Source organism: Caretta caretta, chromosome 10, assembly GCF_965140235.1.
Source record: "Caretta caretta isolate rCarCar2 chromosome 10, rCarCar1.hap1, whole genome shotgun sequence".
Classification (NCBI taxonomy): domain Eukaryota; kingdom Metazoa; phylum Chordata; order Testudines; family Cheloniidae; genus Caretta; species Caretta caretta.
This window is the reverse complement of record NC_134215.1, coordinates 15,177,364-15,195,426: the sequence shown is the minus strand read 5'-3', so window position 1 is coordinate 15,195,426 and position 18,063 is coordinate 15,177,364. Positions and strand designations below refer to the sequence as shown.

The 18,063-nt window shown below is 41.9% G+C and overlaps 1 protein-coding gene across 11 annotated transcripts in view; it reads left to right on the top strand.

Annotated features, from left to right (window-relative positions):
- The first annotated feature begins 117 nt into the window (after positions 1–117).
- The window catches only part of TRRAP (transformation/transcription domain associated protein), a 155,550-nt gene continuing 137,604 nt past the window's right edge, over positions 118–18,063 (top strand). For 4 of the 11 annotated variants that reach the window (XM_075132696.1, XM_075132695.1, XM_075132694.1 and 1 more), the window contains exons 1-11: positions 524–653; positions 1,195–1,291; positions 2,156–2,321; positions 2,688–2,737; positions 5,818–5,928; positions 6,571–6,675; positions 7,512–7,595; positions 8,708–8,764; positions 15,149–15,274; positions 16,461–16,538; positions 16,735–16,823. In XM_075132696.1, coding sequence (XP_074988797.1) covers positions 2,222–2,321; positions 2,688–2,737; positions 5,818–5,928; positions 6,571–6,675; positions 7,512–7,595; positions 8,708–8,764; positions 15,149–15,274; positions 16,461–16,538; positions 16,735–16,823 — 800 coding nt within the window. In that variant the 5' untranslated portion in view covers positions 524–653; positions 1,195–1,291; positions 2,156–2,221. Of the gene's footprint in view, positions 194–522; positions 654–1,177; positions 1,292–2,155; positions 2,322–2,687; positions 2,738–5,817; positions 5,929–6,570; positions 6,676–7,511; positions 7,596–8,707; positions 8,765–15,148; positions 15,275–16,460; positions 16,539–16,734; positions 16,824–18,063 lie in introns of those variants that run through there. The other 7 variants (XM_075132693.1, XM_075132687.1, XM_075132690.1 and 4 more) reach the window with 6 other exon arrangements.

The following is an 18,063-nucleotide window of genomic DNA, read 5'->3' as shown; positions in this document are numbered from 1 at the left end:
CGAGGCCTCCTCGGCTCTTTTTGCGGATACAGACTAACAGGGGCGACCGCTCCGGAGCCCGTCTTTGCCGGCAGAAGCTGTGGCTTTAACAGCAGGGCGGCTCCGCAGCGGGAGGGGCGGCTCTGCCCGGGAGGTCACGGTGGGCCTGCTGCTGGGAACTGACGGGCTCCGCAGCTTCCGAGGGTAAACGCCGGTGCGTGGGTAACCGACAAGCCCGGGCCCGAGCTGGAGGGGCTGCGGATGCCATCGGCCGCGCCGCCGCCACCAGCTTGTGGCCGGAGGGACTGGGCTGGGCTGGGAGCCCTGCGCCGGGTTCTCGCCCGTCGCGCGGGGGTTGGGAGGCCGGAGCTCTTGGTGCCTGGCCGGGGGCATTGGGGCTGGGCAGCCCCGGGCCCCCCGCTGGCTGACTGGTTCGGGCGGGGCGGGGCCGGGCCGGGGCGGCCGAGGGGCCGGGTGGGGGGTGCTGGAGAGAGGCTGGGCAGCGATGCGCAGGGGGCGGCGGGGAGCGAAGCCGTTTGCAGGCGGCGGCGGCCGGAACTGAACTTCGGCAGCTTCCGTCGTGCGCTGGGTGCCCATGCGCCGCGCCCGGCTGCGGGCTCAGGCTGGAGGCGACAAAGGAGGGACTCGCGCGAGCCGGGGGCCGGGGCGGGCAGGTAGGGGCCGGGGCGGGCCGCGGCGGCAGCAGCAGCCCGGGGGACAGACCAGACGCGGGGGAGGTAGGGCTCGGCCGGGGACTAGGCCCGGGGGGGGGGGCGTGGTGCCGGGGTAGAGCCTGGGGCCGAGCAGTCACGTCCCGCAGAGGCCCTGTCGTGGGGTGGGGAGGCCCTGCCCGGCCGGCCTGTGTGAGGGGGAGGGGATCTGGCGCGGAGGGGAGACGACACCCTGCCCTAATGGTAGGGGGCAGGGGTCTGTCGCGGGGGGGGAGAGTCCCTGCCTTGCTGGGGGGCAGGGATCTGGCAGTGGGGAGGCCCTACCCTGGTGGGGGGCAGGGATCTGAGGAGTGGGCGGTCCTAGCCCTGGTGGGGCTGTGGGATCTGAGGGAGGGTCAGGAGCTCTGGCCTGAAGGGTTAGGCAGATGGCACAGATGTCAAGAACTTGGACCTGAGAGGAAATGGGGCTTGGTAGAAGGAGCTGGATGCAATATCGCCTTTGTGCATGTTTTTAAAATCCGTAACAGGATTCACACAATTACAGGGCCAGAGCACTGGCTGGCATGGGGTCAGCATAGATGGAGTCCAATCAAAGAGAAAGTGCCCCCCTCAGTCAGGAGAGAGCCACCGAGACAGAGAAGGTAAGGGTAGAGAGAGGAGCTGAGACTTCTAGGTTGTATTTCCAGTGCTGTCATGAGCTTCCTCCCCCTTTGGGCAAATCACAGAGCCTCTCTCTTCCCCTGGGGGCTCCCTTATCTGTAAAATGGGTAGACCAATTGTCACAAAACTTTACAGGAGTTTTGTGACATTTAATCAATATTTGCAAAGATATTAAGATGAAAGCCGCTGTAAAAGTGAGGTGTATTTTTATTGAAATGTAGATTGATCTGAAAGCTAAACCAAATTAAGATGTCAGATGTGACAGAAAGTAAGCATGGATTGTGAAATGAGTTCAGCAGTAAAGCTCTGTGACAGACAATGAAAACTAAAACCAACTGAAACTACTGCTTTCAAGTTTTATTACATATTGGAAACTCAGATCATGTTTGTGGAAAAGCTTGCTTCAGGTACCCTGAAACCTTGTTGAGAGATACTTAAAAGGACATTATCAACTTGAAATCTAGTCACGTTAAAGAATGCTGTTAAAAGAAGTTTATGTTGTGCTCCCACCTCTGAGTTCCCTTGCTAGTTTTTGTCTTTTCCACTGTATTTTCCTAATCTTTTAAAATGTTTCTCTCCCCTGTTGCCATTTGATAGATCCACACAAACAAGAGGGAAAACTGACTATATGCAATTCTGTAAAAGACTCAGTAACAATTTTTATCTGATTTTTTTTTCAGTTAGTTAGATGTTATGAGTTGTGGTTATAGGCTTAAATACATGTAAACAAATATGATTTTTAAATTAATGGTGCTCCTTTAAAATAATATGTCATAGGAATAAATCTAGATGAAGGTGTATCCACCAGTAAGTAGTCCTACTTACAATGTTTTTTGTTTTTGTAGGTGGGCTGATTCCCCTCCTCCCCGCCCCCAGTTTTTTAATAAACTCTAATCTGGTCCAGAAGAAAAATGGCCTTTGTTTCGACACAAGGGCCCACTGTGGTTGACCAAACCACTTTGATGAAGAAATACCTGCAGTTTGTGGCTGCTCTAACAGATATTAATACACGTAAGTTTATTTTCCATTTATTAAGGAAATGTAATTCTTCTTTACTCATTTGCTTCAAGGAGTTCTGTAATATTGTCTACTGAGTTGGTTGGTAAACTTGCAGGGGGTTCGCTTTGCATTTTCTTTGATCCTTGATGTTTGAAGAAGCAAAATGATGAGCATTATTTACTTGAGCCTTAGAGAGAAGTGTGTGAGTGTGAAGTGTGAGTATGAAATTGTGTGATTGTGAGAAATGAGTACCTTACAACTGGGCAATGATAGCTAAACTGATAAGATCTGATTGCTTCTTTCACCTGTGAATGTTGATGGTATTTGTCTGGCTTTTTTCGCATATTTAATTATTCACTTGAATTTGCGATTTTTCAGCTGATGAAACAAAATTGAAAATGATGCAAGAAGTCAGTGAGAATTTTGAGGTAATTATAAAATTAGCGTACTTCTTGAATGATTTAAATGCAATATTTCTTGTTCTTGGTGTGTATGCAATCTGGATTTCTGGTCTTGTTTTGTTTGTTGTTTACTTAGATTCAAACATATACTAATTATTAACAGCCATTACTCATTGGTTTTGTGTTTAAGAAAAACCTTATTTCATTTTTAGAATGCATTACATGTCTCACTTGAAATTTATTAGCAGAGTTATTAGAGAATTGTAGGTTGTGTCCCTCCTGGGGTCCCCCCCCCAAATAATTGTTTAAATAGAAAATCTTTGTTCAGTAAGTAAGTTTGATTAGTTTCTTTATTCAAAAATGTATTTGAATTTTACCTCTCCAGTGTTCACTGCGTAACCTGATAACTTTGTCTGTGGAATTGTTTCTTTAACTGAGTTCAGGTGTACATTTAGCTCTTTTGAAGTTTCGGGCTGTGTGGCTTTTATGTATTGAGATATGCAATAGTTTAGAGGTGAGGATGAGTTGTCAAGTGGGGATTCCTTCCTTGAGGATTGCAATGAAGTGGAGGTGACAGCATTGACCCTTTTCAATTCCTGGAGGGCCACAGGATTCAGCTGGGCAGGAGAAAATAGTTTAGACATATTATTAAGAGGTACCAGGTAGAAATATTAGATGCTAGGTTTTGGGGGAGGGATAGCTCAGTGGTTTGAGCATTGGCCTGGTAAACCCAGGGTTGTGAGTTTTATCCTTGAGGGGGCCATTTAGGGATCTGGGGCAAGAATTGGGGATTGGTCCTGCTTTGAGCAGGGGGTTGGACAAGATGATTTCCTGAGGTCCCTTCCAACCCTGATATTCTATGATTGTTTGTTCAAGAAATGACACCATTATATTACACTAAACTCTGAATGGAATTCCCCCATTCTTATGTATTGGGTTTTATTTAGAAGTACTGAATTCTAGGTACATTAGCCAAATAGAATTTAATCTGGGGCATTCGGGCAAGAATATCCACATTAATGAAAAATGCCACATGATGTTTAATGACCAGTGCTGAGGACCTCTGTTCTATGTCTTACACAAAGGTACATCCTACAGAATGGTAATCTCTGACATTGCTGTTGAATGAACTGCTGCACCACTTCCTGTTGCCCCGGGTTATCCATGGAGATCTCTCATCCAAGTACTGATGTGACCTAACGCTGCTTAAACTAGGGGCACACAACTCAAGCTAATATAGCTCCACCATAGAGAAGATAGTGTTAAATACAAAGTCAAATATTGAAAGAATGTAGGCAATACTTCTTTACCTGAATACATATATATTTTTTTGCCTACACAACTCTGTTGACATCTGTGGCAGTCTTTCATATCAGTCTCTTGCAAGTATGTGATGGATGAATTTGGAGTGTCATTCTTCAAAAATTGCTGCAGGAAGGGAGAATGTTTTTCTCTTCCACCTGTTCTAGAGCTTCTTGGCCGCTGCAAAGTTGGGAGAGAGCTAAGAGGTCTTGAGTACCTCCCCATCCTCTGTTTTTGAGCCTGTCTCTCCTGAGTTGCTCCGGTGTCTGCCTCTGCTGCTACTCCTCTCTTTTTGTGCAGTAGTGGGAGTCTGACATTGACTAGATTCTTGACAGCTTTGCCCTAAAAGGCCCTGAAGAGCAATTCTGAAATTGACCAGAGTCCTGTTAATTTCACTTTTCTGCTTCTTAGTGAAGATACATGGGAAGAAGTCTTTATAAAGCAGGAGCAAGACTTGTGGCTGTGTGGTAGCTTTTGCTTCTTGCACTGGTTGGTGCAGGCCAGAAAGCATCATGGATTTCATGCCTGTCAGAGGTGTTGAAGGGTGTCTTCTCTTCTCTGATCTCTTCAGTGTGCTGGGGGGAGCAGGGTTAGCCTGCACTCTCCCAGTTCTTCTGTAGGGCTGGGGAGTGAGAAACATAACCAGAAGGAGAGTTTGGTCAAAAAGGGAGAGACCGTAGGACAGAGGAGAAGAAGAGGTACCGGATGGGCAACTCCTTTCTTGGTTTTGGAAGGGAGCAGGGACAGGCCTGCAGTTCCTGCTTCTGCTGCTGAGTCTTGGCTGATAAGTGCCCTTTTAATTTTAACAAGTTTTAAACTGTTTCTCTGCAGTCCTCCTATTGTATCTACCTGCAGTCTTACGCTTGCATTGTAAGCTCTTTGGGGCAGAGACTGTCTTTACACAATGCCTAGTATATTGGGATCTTCCTGGTTTATGACTGGGGTCTCTAAGCTCTACCACAAATCAAATAATAAAATTGGTTGTATAACTTGTTCTCTGTGTGTGTGTGTGTGTGTGTGTGTGTGTGTGTAAAGGAGGGATGTGAATAAACAGTTTACTTATTTAACTATAATTAATAAAATATTGCATTCTTATTCATGCCCTAACCTAAATATTTGTGTTAGAGGCATTCTGGTGTACTTTTGAAGTTTACCTAATACTATTGTTTTGTTGAATATAGCTAAGAGTTTCCAAGTAACGATTAGGATGGGTAAACTAGACTTCTGAATTAAGTGCAGCACTTATAAGTGGAGGCAACTTGCTCCTCTGATACTGTTCCCAACTTCATAGCAAACAAAACAGCAGCATGAGATCAGTCCTCACAATAAAAAGAAGTAGAAATGTTTAATTCTAACTTTTGTGGTACATATGCCTGTATAAATAACTGTAATCTTTACTTAGTTGTGGGTGAGAAGGCTTGAATGTCATTGAACAAGTGAGTTCACTACATCCAGGAATTTAGTCAGCCCTTTCATTTGAAATGGTAACATTTACAGTATTTGAGCAGTTTTTCTAAATGTGAGTAAGGTGTTAGCCTTCCCTTTCTGGGGTATTTTTTCCTGTGTTCAATTTTATTCATTTTTAATGTCAGTTTTAACTTCCTTTCTGTCAGAAGATGGTTGATTGCTAATACTTTAAAGATTTGGTTTTTTTTTTTTTTTTAAAAAAAGCTTTTTCAGTGGTTCTATATTTTGATGGCAGTCTGTGTAGCATGTGTATTACAAGTAACTTGCTTAAATTACACTTGAAATGAGAATATTCCTCCTCTGCTCAAAGAAAGTATTTTTTTTCTTTTAATAACTAGAATGTAACATCATCCCCTCAGTATTCTACATTCCTGGAACACATCATCCCTCGATTTCTCACCTTTCTGCAGGATGGAGAGGTGCAGTTTCTTCAGGAAAAACCAGCACAGGTACTCTGTACAAAGCAACGGTTATCTTTTTGTGCAGTTTGAATTTACCAATTCAGAAATGTGTGAGATTAGAGAGAGTGCTTTTTGAATATATGTTTTTTATATATATACACAAAGAGGCAGAATTGAAAAAGTCTGTGCTCCTCTCAGTAAGATACTTGTTAAATAAAGTTGGCTATTCTGTTTTTCAAACATGTACTTTAATACCCTCTCTTCTATCACTTAAAAGTAGTGTACATGTTACAGTTGGCTCTATTACTGAGAGGTGATCACAACTAAGTTTGCATTTCAGAGTTAAAGGCAAAAGTTGAAGCTTTACTGTCAAATAGTTACCAGAATATTTTTATCATTCTTTTAATTTAAATTGCAGCTTAAGAATGCAAATTAAATTTGTGCCATGCTTTCTAGCCAAATAGTTGAACATTAGAAGAAATTACTATGTATACTTATATAGGCATTTAATCTATTTGAAGAAAAAAGTTTTTTTTTTAAAAAAGCATGTAATTTGTCATTTTAGTGAATTAACACATTAAATATTTGACTTGAACAAGAAATCTTTTTTTTTAAATGATTAAGGATTGTCCTTTCAAAGTTTTGCTTATTTAAGTTCTAATGGATATCTTTGTTCATTTTGTTTTCCAGCAATTGCGTAAACTAGTTCTTGAAATAATTCATAGAATACCAACAAATGAACATCTTCGTCCGCATACCAAAAATGTCTTGTCTGTGATGTTTAGATTTCTAGAGGTATTTTTATTGATTTCACTTTGTTAAAACTGTGCTTCAGATTTGGAGAAAGATTTCTCTTTCTCCTCCTCCCCAAATATATTAGGGTAGAATTCTGACTACACTGATGCTTGGGGTTAGATAATCTTTAGAGTCACTTTGGGATGGTGTTGTTCTATTGTTAATAATTGCATTGTTTGAGCTGCTGGGACAGGAGGGGAGGGGCAGTTGATTAGTCTTCACTGTATGATGTTGGTTTGAGATATAACATATCTGGGTTCTATTTTACCCTTATGTAGACTCTTGAAATGTTTGTTAGGATTTTACTGAGACACAGAACTGTTCTTGATAGCTTACTCAAGGTAAGATGTCATGAAAGAACATTTTTTCTAGACTAGCTCATTACATAAGTAAAGAGGAGAGGGCCAGTGGCCCATTTTAAATCCTTCAGATTCTTTCTTGCATAGAATTTAAATTATTGATAAGTGAGGCCCAGTGTAACCTGCTCTGTGTGAAAGGATCACTGTCCCTGTAAGGAGCCCTACTGACTTTGGTTAATCAATGGGGCTTTGCAAAGGGATCTGCTGAAGTAGAGCAGGTTGCAGGATTGAGGCCTGATCTTGCCAAATATACAGACTCAGTATTTCCATTGACATTTTAATGGGATAACCATAGACACAGATTGCAAGACTGGGCTCTGATAAGTAACCTGTCAAAAATGAGATGTTTTCCTTGTGGCAGTTTATATTAGGCAGAAACTTTCTAGGTTGCCAAGATTAAATTAGAGCTATATAATATATATTTAATGAAGTTGTTTAAGAATACAACAATGGGCTAATTAAACAAATGTTTTCCAGACAGAGAATGAAGAAAATGTACTTATTTGTTTGAGAATAATTATTGAACTACACAAACAGTTCCGGCCACCAATCACCCAAGAAGTGAGTTGTATTTTATTATGTGATGTTGAAGAGTTACTCTACTTGATCTATTTCTGGCATATTTAATTGATGAATATGCCAGAAATATTCGTGCACTGCGCTCAGTGTTTTATAGGCATTAATATGCTGTGGGTATCCTGCATTTTAAAAATTCTCCTGAGAGTTAATGCTGTAGACAAGGATTGATCCAGGGTTTACAGGCTCAATGGTTTTACTCTGGAGCAGCATCAGTTTTGCTCCTTATGAGCCATCTGCCTAGATTTATTGCAGTGGAGTAACAACCTGCTGTTCTAACCAAATATGCAACTGACTAGCTGTGTCAGTTTCACTCTGATGATATTATTTCTGCTAGAATTCTGTGTGCGGAAACTGTGGTACCAGCATGACCTTGGGGAAAAGTCAGAAGGAAAATAAATACATAGAAGGGAGGTGGCAGTCCAAAACATTCCAAATGAAAGATAAGGATTGAAAGGCAGAACAACATGGGATGGGGGACCAGAAGATTCTGGATGAGTGGGGGAAGGTGGAGGACCAACATTTCAGGATATGGAGGTGGACCACCAAAAAGAGGGAATCCATGAGAGGAGAAGAAAAATTGGGGGTATTTTGTTCTGAGAGAGGGGAAGAAAACCAGAATAGGAGCAAGAAGAAAGTCTGCAATCTATGTAAGTTCTTATACTGTACTCTGTTACTAGGGTTATGAGTATCTTACAAGAACTAGAAAACCAAAACTGTAGTATCTCTTCTTCCCGCATCCCACTATTGAGAGGATTTAATGGTTTTGGAATAATGTACTGATGGTGTATCTGTGTTTGAATTATTATTGTGAGTGTCTTTCTACTGCTTTTCAAGTTTAATGTTGACAGTAAACTGGCTTAGTAGTCAAAAGAAACTCTCCAAAAGTATCTCCTCAATCCATTTTAAATTTTTGAGGATTCACCCGCATACTTAAGTGAAATTTAATCTGTTGACAGTAAGTAATTTAACAAAAGATTCTTGAGTACATTTTCCCCCCACACCCCAGTATTGATACAAGGATCTTAAAGTAATGAAATTGATTCCCCCTTCTTCTGCCTCATTCTCTAGTAAACTTAATGTTCTTTTCTTCCTAGATTCATCATTTTTTGGACTTTGTGAAACAGATTTACAAGGAACTTCCAAAAGTAGTGGTAAGTCTTATTCCCTGTGATTACACTGTGTCTGAAAGTGGTACTTCTTGTTTTAATTTGTGCTAATTATAAAATGACTTTTTTAAATTTAGTGACATGTAACTAATGCTGTTTAAAGAAAATAAACTATATAACAAATATTACATTTTAAAAAGGGAGAAATTAGCAGACTTCTATTGAGTTCTTACATTCTGATTAACCTCCATTTTAGAACACAATCTAACTAGCGTTAGAAAGTGAAGTCACTATTAGTTTGGTCAGGGATTCTTCATTTTTTTGACTTAGAGCCTAATTCTAGACTCAAACACACAAAGTATATTTTGAAGAAATCAGCTGCTATGCCTCGGACAATACCTAGTGTTTGGAGGCATGCATTTGTAAGTGCGCCCTGACTCAAATATCTGATTTGAGCCTTTTCTTAACTGCTTAATAACTAGAGTTGAACGTAGAGAGACTACTATTTCAATCAATAGTGAGTAAAATGAGAGTATTAGTACTCTGTAGTTTAATCTTATGTTCAAGACTTAGTGTGATAAACACTTCGCTAGTAATAGGAAGTGTGAAACCTGTTTTTGGCATGTTCAATCACACAGTATTTTGATATTTGCCATCATGAAATAGATTGGTTTTTGTCGCTTTCAGTGTGTTGTAAGTCAGCCTTTCCACTAACATAGGAAGAGAGCAGCATCCGTGATGTGGGGTCTTAGAGATACTGCAGCTCAGGCATGGACTCCACAGATGCAGTTGCAGTAATGCTAGGCCCTATAACCCTATTAGTGGCCCTGTGTTTTAATAACATTGTTTAATCTACAGAATTTCAGCTTCTTTAAGTCTATGTCCACAAAGATCCCACTGTAGGTGTGAGTGCTTCGTGTGCGTGTCTAGAATCTTCTAGACATCTGTTTCCTTCGGAGCTGCCCATGTGTCCTGTACTCTCTTATGCCACCTACAATAAAGGTATAAAAATGGAGCAACCCCATCCATCACTCGCTTACTGGCCAAGGCACTGAGTTGATGCACAATGTCTTTCTGCTTCCCTATAGCTCTTGGGGATAGGATTAGGGTTTTATAGTTAGTTTTGTGCCCCACCCCCTGCAGCCCCTGTAACTTTTTTCTTGTTTCATTTAAGCTGGTTGACTAACTCCTCTACCTCCTCCGAAAGACTCCTTGTTTTCTTTCCAAGTCTCAGGTCTGATAGCTGAGATCTGCCCTGCCTGCGAGACAGCTATGCCAATGAATGATACACATATAAAGTGCCTTTTTTGTTTAGGGGAATCTCCTACCTCAAACAACTATATTATTTATAACCCTCTTTTTGAAAACACACAAGGAACGTGATGACTGCTTGGTGCTGTTTTTGCTGGAAAAGATAAGATTTTGACTGTGAGATTCCTGCCCGAGAGCAGTCTGCTTCTGCTTATGAACTTGTTTCAGCTTGTGCTTTGGCTACAAAAGATGCAACTTGGGGGGCTAAGAGGTCTTTTGATTCTGGGAGTCCCTGAAACATTGAGCCTTCTATTTGCTCTTAAGAAAAAGAGAAATGAGGTGAACAGGATTTCAGGCTTTTTGAAGAATCACAGTACCAATGTGACTTTGAAAAAGCAGAGATCTCTGGAGGCAGCTTGGCACCAATCTGTATCGCTGGTACTGGCCAAGAGGAAGGGTAAAAGTCTGCTTCTGAGTTGCCTAAGGCTATTCCTTCAAACTCGCATTGGTGCCATGATTCTGTGAAACCCTATTCTTTTGATGCAGGGTTGCAGCATATGTCTTTATTGATCAGGACTGTTTCTTAAGTACATTTGGCATTGGTGTACTGTATGCCACCAAATCACTGCATTGTGATAAGAAGATATCTGCCGAGGCAGCTGCACTGGAACCATTGGTCACAGTATCATTGGCATCGGTACTACCTCCTCTTTCTTCCCAGGCTATTTTTAAATCTTCTGCAGATCTAGCTATCACCCTGGAACTGGAATCCCCTTTGCTGAATCTCTCTCTTTATCTGTGATATCCAAACCTCTGCTTGGAGTCCAGAGTACCGAAGATGAACCTGTCTGCATTGATCCTCTATGGTAGTAGTGTCTACCTTTCATACCAAGGGGTTCTGAGTTTATGTTTCTACACTTTTAAATATCTGCACCTCCTTTAGAAGGATTCTGCTTATCTTCATAAGGCAGAAGATGTTGGCAGCAGATGTTGTTCTCCTAGGAGATCTTCTCATTTCTCAGAGTGGTTCCTGAGAGAAACCTTTAAAAGGAGTCACGGATCTCATGCTTCTGTCATGTTCCTTGGTTCCCATCTCTTTGGCACCATATGCCTTTACCTTCTGGGACGCAGTGGCCTTAATGTTCTGTGTGGAGTCCTCAGCCATTCCCTGCTCTGTGCCATATACAGCTGCATCAAGATCTAGAATAAGGTTGTCGTCTTCCTAAAAAACCACCCCTCCACAACAAAACAACCCCAAACAAACCCACACCCCATGTCAGTCATTGCTCCAAGAGCTTCTTCGTGGTTCTAAACAGAAACTGTATAGTGATGAGGAAGACCTCCTCAAGGAATATGAGGACCAATCTGGTCATATCGGCTTTGTTGCCTGATGAAGGTGTGACACCATCTACTACGTCAAAAATAGACCATTTTAAGGCCATGCAAGATAGAGATGTAAATATCTGTAAAAAGTTAATTGTTTAAATGATTAAAATTGTTTAATCGGTTAACTGATTAAAGGGAGAGGAGCCCAGGGCTGGGGGTCAGCCAGTCGGCCGGCCCGGGGCTGTGGATTAATGGTTAGGGTTGGTTAACCAGTAACACTAATACTTACCAGTTAACAGTTTAGTATTTTACATCACTAGTTCAAGATCTCCTTAGAAGAGTAGTGGACACTTGAGAGTTTCTGCTTGAGATCATTTTAAGAGAGCTCTCCTAAATTATTTGACATTTCCCAGGGTTGCTTAGCCATGCCTATTAATAAAGGCATTCTCAAGATAGCCAAGGGTCTGTGGCAGCCCACACTTTCTAAAACAGCCACATCCAAGAGGGCTGACATAGATGCCCTGCTAGATAATCATCGAGATCAGGAGATGCATCACACCAGGTCACTAGGGATGTTCACACAGTTCTACAGTTGTTTTCCAGACAAGGCCTTAACATCAGTTGAGACATGTCCGATTTCACCCCTACTGAATCCACAACATTTATATGGGTGGTGCTGGACTTCACATTGGCAATAGCATACATTCCTAAACAAAGACTTCTTTTCACGAGTCACCTCATTTCATACCTTCGATCTCATCTGAGAACGTCAGTAAGATTCTGCCTCAGTTTACTGGGTCATATGGCAGCTTTACTTATGTGACTCCATAAGTCCTCCAGTCTTTTCAGAGTTGGTTAAGAACAGTTTATGAGCCAGTCAGATACAACATGGACTTGCCTCTAGGAGTGCTACCAAAAGTGCTAACATCTCTGCTTTGGTGGATAGACCCTTAAAAATCTGCCAGGGAATTATGTTTCATCCACCACCCCCTTAAACTCTTGTGATGGATGCATTCAAACGATGCTGAGGTGCGCATGTGGACTTCCTCCGAATACAAGGCAAGTGATCCTAAGCAGAGCCTGTTACACATAAATGTACTGGAGCTGAGGGCCATTCATCTAGCCTGGAAGGCATTTCTGCTTCTCCTTCTGGGCACCACCACTCAAAGCTGTTGCATTGTCCATCAAGATATTTGTTGTATGAAGAGTCCAGCGGGAGTGAGATCATGCCACTTCTGTCAGGAAGTGATACATCTATGAGAATGCTGCATCCTACATAAGATCATCCTAGTAGCTCTCCGTCTGTCAGGTACCCAGAAGTATTTGGCAGATCATCTAAGCAGAAAGAGCTCTGTCACGATTCACATGTGAGTGGGAGTTGAAAGACTGTTCTAAATCAAGTGTTGCTAAATAGAGAGTTCCCTGTTTGTTGGACCTGTTTGCTACCAGTGTGAACACAAAGTCTCCAATGTTCTCTTCCCAAAGAGGAGTGAGTTCAGGATCTATGGTAGTTGTATTTCTGATTTGGTGGGAGAAGAACCTGCTAAAGTGTTTCTCTATTTCATTAATTCCCAAAGTCCTTAGAAAGATATTTCAGGACAAAGCCCAGGTGGGAATGATAGCTCCAGCCTGGCTGGATCAGTTCTGGTATTCTGACATGATACATCTATCAATCGGGCCACTTCTGCTACTAAACCTCCCAGATGTCATTCTGCAGAAACAAGGCCTGGTGCTGCACACCGACCTGGCGTCTCTACATGTGACCAGCTGACTAAGGTCTTTAGATAGTGGCTGTACAAGAGCTTTTGATCCAGAGCAAAAAGGCCTCTGAGAAGTGTGTTTCAAGCTAAAAAGTTGTTTCTTGTTGTGGTCCATTGAGACACATTCAGCCCTTCTATTCCAGCTCTTTTGGACTATTTGCCTTTGAAACACTTGGGACTGTAGATTAACTCTGAGTCATGCGACCACTTTATCAGCATATCACCCATCTGTTGAGGGTCATTAAAAAGTGGTTTCAGATTTTTGTATAAAGCAGTTTATACACTTAACTGTAGTTTTTCCTAAATACCCTGTACAGGAAAGTCAGGAGAACCTCCACACACTTATAACTCTGTAGTATAGACCAGGTCTGCCTACCGAAGTTGCCTTACATCTACCTAATTATGTCAGTGTCTATGCTACAGCCTTGCTCCGCCGATGTAAGTGCCATACTACAGCGACATAACTCCACCTTCACGAGAGGCTTAAGTTGGTGTTGTTAGGGCGACGCAGTGTCTGTGTAGACACTGCATTACATACATGGGCTGTTGGCTGTCTTGTCAGTTTCATGGTAGGAGAGCTGGGTGGCTGTACCCCATTCCTGGCTGGGAACCTTGGCTGTCTTGTAAATTTCAGGGCTCCTTGCTGGAGCCCTGAAATGGACAAGGCTGCCTGGCTCCTGGCAGGGAGTGGGCTGGGAGGAGAAGCTGGGTCAGCTGGACCCTGCTCCCCAGGGGTGAGGAGCCCCAGGTGGCTTCCCCACCACTCCGGGCGGGGAATGGGGAGCAGACAGGGGAGGCAGCCAGCTGGGGCTCAGTTCCCCACACTACCGCTCCTAGATCAGTGCAAGCGTTCCTAGTGTAAGTCGATATAATATAGGTCAGCTTCGTTTCTAGTGTAGACGTACTATTAGATAGTCTTAAGGCTGTGTCCGTTTATCTTTCCAGAACAAAGCCATTTCTGAAATCATCCAGACTTTTTGTGGCTTTTGGTGATACGTCTACAGTGCAGGTTGTTTTCTCTGAAAGACTCTTAAGTGGGTTACAGTCTGCATTTAGATTTCCTATACATTAAACAAACAACCTCTTTCTTCTCAAGGTAGAAGTGCTCTACTAGTTCTCAGTCAACTTCTGTTTCTTGTTTCAGGGGAGACTATTTCTGAGATTTATAAGATTGCTAAATGTATGCACAGAACTCCAATTAGCTGTCATTGCTCCTTTGTGGCAGTTTCAAGATCAGATGCTCAGTTTGGTAGGGCTCTCCTACAGTCACTTTTAGGTAGGGCTCCTCTCACCAACCTCCTTAAGAGGTAACTGCTACTTAATCACCTGTTGTGGGATCTGTATGGACAAATGCATGAAGAAAAAAGAGAGGTTACTTGCCTCACAATAACTGGAGTCTTTGAAGATGGTTTTTGTCCACATGGATCTCATCATCTGTCCTCCTTCCCACTCATGTGGAGTCCTTACCTGCTTATTCTGTATTAGTGAAAGAACTTAGTGGGGCTGCTCCATTATTTATATTCTTTGGGGAATGCAAAGGTGTATCCAGCAAATGTTCAGTCCCAGTGGACACTGGTGGTTCAGAGTTTGTGGGCTCACAGCTACAATGGGATCCATACGCACAGAAGCACCCCGAAGAACTCCAGAAACGAAAGTAAGCTCTTTTCTGAAGAATTTAGTAGTATTACAAAATACTTTCCTCATGGACAACCTACCTAATTCTCAATTACTGAGGGACAATATCCACTCATTATATTTTGCTTTCCACAACCAAATCTCTGTACAGCTTTTCATGAGTGATGTACCCGAGTATTCGGATTCTAATATCTAAACTGTATTGTTAAATCTATTCACCTAAATTTGGGTTATTGCTGATTATGTACTCTATGTATTATGTACTCTATCATATAACTTTAAAAACAAACCTGTATTTGTGGATAGTCTAAACACTATACCCAGATGTACAGACACTTTTCTCGACCTAAGTATTGTATCATTTTGTTAACATTAGCTTTAATACATTTTTTAAATCTGTTTCTCTTCTTTAAAATTTCTGCCTTGTGTGTGTGTGTGTGTATGTGTGTGTGTGTAGAATCGATACTTTGAGAATCCTCAGGTGATCCCAGAGAATACTGTTCCTTCCCCAGAAATGGTTGGTATGATCACAACAATTGCGGTGAAAGTAAATCCTGAACGGGATGACAGTGAAACAAGAACAGTGAGTATTTTGACCAGGTGACCTCAAAAACTGAGTACCTGTAAAATTGTCTATATGTTAAAGATAAAATCTTACTGAAAACAACTAAACAGATAAAAGGCATTCAAACTTATTAGCCATAGAGGTAGGAACAGAAGATACTCCTTTTACAATGGGCACATTGCATAATTTGCCGGCAGCCAACTCCCAATGAAGTTAACAGAAAAACTCCTATTGACTTGATGTGGAGTTGGATCAGGCCCTGTGTAAGTTGTGACCTCACATGATGGAGAAAATTAAAAAAAAAAAAAAAAAAGCCTATTAGCGCATATAGTCTCTCTGTGGTAGGGTTTACCTGGTCTGGCTTTGGACCCTGCTGCTACCCTAAGTTTCCCTTTCCTCCCCAGTCAGTCATACTTCACACTGTTAGTGTTTTCTCAAAAATTCTCCCCTTGTGGGAGAATTTTATTACCACAAAGTTCAAAACAGCCCACACCTTTCACCCAGCCTACCTAGCTGGCTCTTGCTCCTAACAGGCTTCTTTCCTGGGCCTTCTACCTAGGAGTTCTAGAGAGTTACTCAGTCTCTGCCACCTCACTGACCCTTTCCAGATAGTGCTCCCTGTTCTTTGATGGAGTGGTTCCTCCAGAGTTTGTTCTCCCTGAATGGTCACCAGCTGCTCTTATGTTTCCTAGCAGGCCTGATTCTTAGTCACATGCTCTGTCACATGACTATTGTATTCACTCCCTCCACCCCGGAGATTGGCTAAGCCTAGCCCAGGTGCAATTGAGCTCCAACCCTCTTAAAGGGATAGTTCGCAGGTGGCACCATCTCTAATGGCTATGATTCTATGTCTTGAATTACCCAAAAGTAGCAGGTATATTGAAAAATATTCTGTTAAAAATGTGTGTGTGACTCATTCTTCTTGCTGTTGGGAGTTGTACTTATCAAAGCTGCATTTAAAATGCAAATGTAGTTGCAGATCAAGAAAAGTCTGCATAGAATTTTTGTTTGGCCAAAGAATAAAGCTTCCATATAATATCATGCTCTCTGAAATTAAATATTGTTTAACCCTGAATGTTTAATTATTAAAAGGAATGATAAATAATGTACATGTTTTTATGAAGGGATTAATTATCAGGTTTTTTTTGTACTTTTTTCTTTTGAAAAGGAATGAAAATTTTAAAAATATTTTTACCTCTTTCAGCATTCTATAATTCCCAGAGGGTCTCTCTCCTTGAAAGTGTTGGCTGAGCTTCCCATTATTGTTGTTCTAATGTATCAGGTTAGTACAATATCTTGCATGTGAATATTTTATTATTGCTTATTCAGATTGTTAGTTAAAATGGATGTAAGATCTTGTGGCAAAAGCCACCATGATGATGATGATCCATTCTGATGTGCTCTCAAATAATTTGCTGAGCACAAATGTGAAAAATGTAGGTATTTGATTTTGTTTTCAAGTTGTTATTTCTTTTTAGCTCTACAAACTGAACATTCATAATGTGGTGGCTGAATTTGTGCCCTTGATCATGAACACTATTATAATACAGGTATCCTCGCAAGCAAGGTAAGACTATCTTAACAAACAATTTCAGTTGAATCTGGGTCATATTGGTGATAGATCTAAGTATGACTCATGCTCTGTAGTGTAGTGTGGTGTGTGTGTGTGTGTGGGGGGGGATTCTTTTCTTCCTTGACTTAGAAGTAACACAAGAACCAGAGGTAACCCAATGAAATAAATAGGCAGCAGGTTTAAAGCAAACTTAAAGTACTTTTTTCACACCATGCACAGTCAACCTGTGGAACTCATTGCCAGAGTCTGCTGAGAAGGCCAAAAGTTTAACTGCGTTCAAAAAAGAATTGGCCCTGTCCTTCAGAACTTTTCTATCAGTGGCTATTGGCCAAGATGGTCAGGGATGTAACCCTATGCTCTCGGCTTTCCTAAACCTGACTGCCGGAAGCTGGGACTGAACAATAGGTAATAGTTCACTTGATAAATTGCCCTGTTCTGTTCATTGCCTCTGAAGCGTCTGGACCAGCCACTGTAAGAAGACAGGATACTGGGCTAGCTGGACCATTGGTCTGATCCAGTATGGCCATTCTTATGTTCGTAGTTTACTAATAGCTAAATTTGCCATTTAAAAATGATCCAAAATCTTAAAAGGTAAATTTCTCTCAAAGCACATCTGCTTGCGTTTGGTTGCTTGCAACTACAATAAATGTCGGCTACTTTTGATTTAAAACTGTTCTATAATAAAATTATCCTGGCTCTCAGGAAATTAAGAGTCTTGGAATATTTCCATTCCAGGTCACTGGCCTGAATCTGTCCCAGGTCACTAGTGACCTAGACTGTCATCAGAATTGTCTCAGTTTGTTTTTAAGTGGACATCTAACAACATCACAATAATTGCTATTGCAGTGGGCAGTGTTTGCCGGGCCCCATATTTACACTCATGGAATCTCTGTTCTGCCACAAAACTAGTATTCTTGCTCTTCTTGGACCCATGAGAGCCTCCTGTCTAGGCAGAGCATTGAGATTCTGCCTATTGGTTACTACTGTCTGCTTTAGAGAGACAGAGTGCCTGATAAGCAGCCAGTGGTTCTCTAAGGGGAAGGCGGAAGAGGCAGTCTATCCCAATCTTCCCAATTCTTTGAAGTGAGAGATTGCTTGAACGGCAAAAAGGTAGGGAGAGCATTCTTGACCTGAGGGAAAGTGCAGGTGACCCCTGGAGGAGGAGGTACGGAGTCATGTATTCCATGTTGGTGTACCATCTTGGAATTCTGTAGAAAGTCAAACTGCCTGGTGG